Source organism: Epargyreus clarus, unplaced genomic scaffold (assembly GCF_041222505.1).
Source record: "Epargyreus clarus isolate Ecla_fem2 unplaced genomic scaffold, WU_Ecla_fem_2.2 ptg000013l, whole genome shotgun sequence".
NCBI classification, from domain to species: domain Eukaryota; kingdom Metazoa; phylum Arthropoda; class Insecta; order Lepidoptera; family Hesperiidae; genus Epargyreus; species Epargyreus clarus.
This window is the reverse complement of record NW_027332221.1, coordinates 320,525-322,270: the sequence shown is the minus strand read 5'-3', so window position 1 is coordinate 322,270 and position 1,746 is coordinate 320,525. Positions and strand designations below refer to the sequence as shown.

Here is a 1,746-nt window from a genome sequence, read left to right as displayed (position 1 = left end):
ATGTCGGTCGGTGCTCGTAAAAGAGCGCGTACGGCGACAAATAGCGGAAGCGAGCGGCCAAAAAAGAAACTGGCGAAACCCCCGTCGGCAGGAGATGGTGATTTTCTGGTCCCGGTGGCCAAGACCAAACCGAAGGCATCCCTGCCTAGTGCAGAGGAACTAGGCAAAGTGATGACCCAGCAGCCCACAGCAGACCTAGGTTCCCGGATAACTGAGAACCTTGAGGTAATTGAAAAGGCGGCAGACAGCTCCCGCAACCTAAAAGGGGACTTGGTGCGAACCATCCGTTTGGCCGTGCGTCACGTGCAGGCAGCTGCGTCAGAGGTAGTGCAGCGGGTAACCACTGCACACCTGAAGCAGGAGAACGCGTCGCTACGTTCCCAGCTTACTGTTCTGCACGATAAGATTGACACCCTTACGGCGGAACTGAACGAGTTGCGACGTAAGAACGCCCCGAATAGGTCTGAGCCGCCTCGCCCCTCGGAGCCGAGGAAAGCCACGAACAAGGAGGAAGCTCTGATGGAAAGGATTGGGCTCATAATGGACCAGAAGCTGGCATCCTTTAGGGACGAATTGTTCCCGGGGAGAGCGGTCCGGCCTCCTTTAGGGCAGAAGGCCTCACAAGTTGAGCTTCCGCAACTCCCAGAGGTCACAACGCCGATGCGGCCTCCAGGCGCTTCCACCTCGGCCGCACAGGAGGGTACCTGGGCCACGGTTGTCGGGCGCAAAGCCCGAGCAAAGGAGCGGCGCCCTGTCGGTTTGCAACCGGATCGGAGACAATTCCCGAGGCTCGGACGAGGGAAAAGTGTCACCCGACGGCGTCCTGCAATAAAAGCAGCACAGCCATCAGTAGCTCGGCCAGCCGAGCCAGTGCGGGCAGGCAAAAAGAAGGCGATTAGGCTTCCGCGAGTCCCGAAATCGGCGGCCGTGGCAGTCACGGTGCCCGAGGGGTCGGAGATCACCTATGCAGAGGTGATGAAGACCGCGAAGGGTCATATACATCTTGCCGACCTAGGCATTCCCGCGTTGCGGCAGAAGAAAGCCATTAATGGCGGTCTTCTCCTGGAGGTTTCCGGCGAGGACTGCGCTGGGAAAGCTGACGCCCTGGCACGGAAGCTGCAGGAGGCTGTCGCGGAGTTGGGCGTCAGGGTGGCCAGGCCCACGAAGCAAGGGGAGGCTAGGGTGATGGATCTGGACGATTCCGTCACCCAGCAAGACGTCGCCAACGCCGTCGCCGAGGCCTGCGGATGCCTTGCCAGCGACGTCAAAGTCGGAGATATCCGGAGAAGACCTTCCGCTTTAGGAACAGCTTGGGTGCGCTGTCCTCTTACGGCTATCCGTAAGCTGGCTGCTGCAAAGAGACTCCTCGTTGGCTGGGTGTCAGCGAGAGTGGAGGCGCTACCTGCTAGGTCACTCCAATGTTTCCGGTGCCTCGAGATGGGTCATGCACGGTACCAGTGCACCAGCACTAAAGACAGGAGTGCACTGTGCTATGTATGTGGAGAGCCCGGGCACAGGGCGAACCAATGCAGGGCACAGACACCAAATTGCGCCCTTTGTGCTGACCTTGGTCGCCCAGCTGACCATCGGCTCGGTGGGAGGAGGTGTACGCCTCCGAAGCGAAAGCGCCGGGGCATTGGAGCGAGCGAGACAGCGGTCACGGCTGCCGGCTCAACACGGACAGATGGGCCTGCGCGTTCAAGCGCTTCGTCCCATTGTCCAACAGCGGAAGCAATTGACTCTTGA

General features: G+C 60.0%; 1 protein-coding gene across 1 annotated transcript; it reads left to right on the top strand.

Moving 5' to 3' along the window:
* LOC140746591 (uncharacterized) lies at positions 1-1,746 on the top strand. Its single transcript, XM_073078718.1, has one exon. It carries the CDS (start codon positions 1-3, stop codon positions 1,744-1,746), a length of 1,746 nt encoding a protein of 581 aa, XP_072934819.1.

What these genes read in the sequence shown, in the direction of transcription:
- LOC140746591 (XM_073078718.1), top strand. Translation starts at nt 1, where the DNA reads ATGTCGGTCGGTGCTCGTAAAAGAGCGCGTACGGCGACAAATAGCGGA.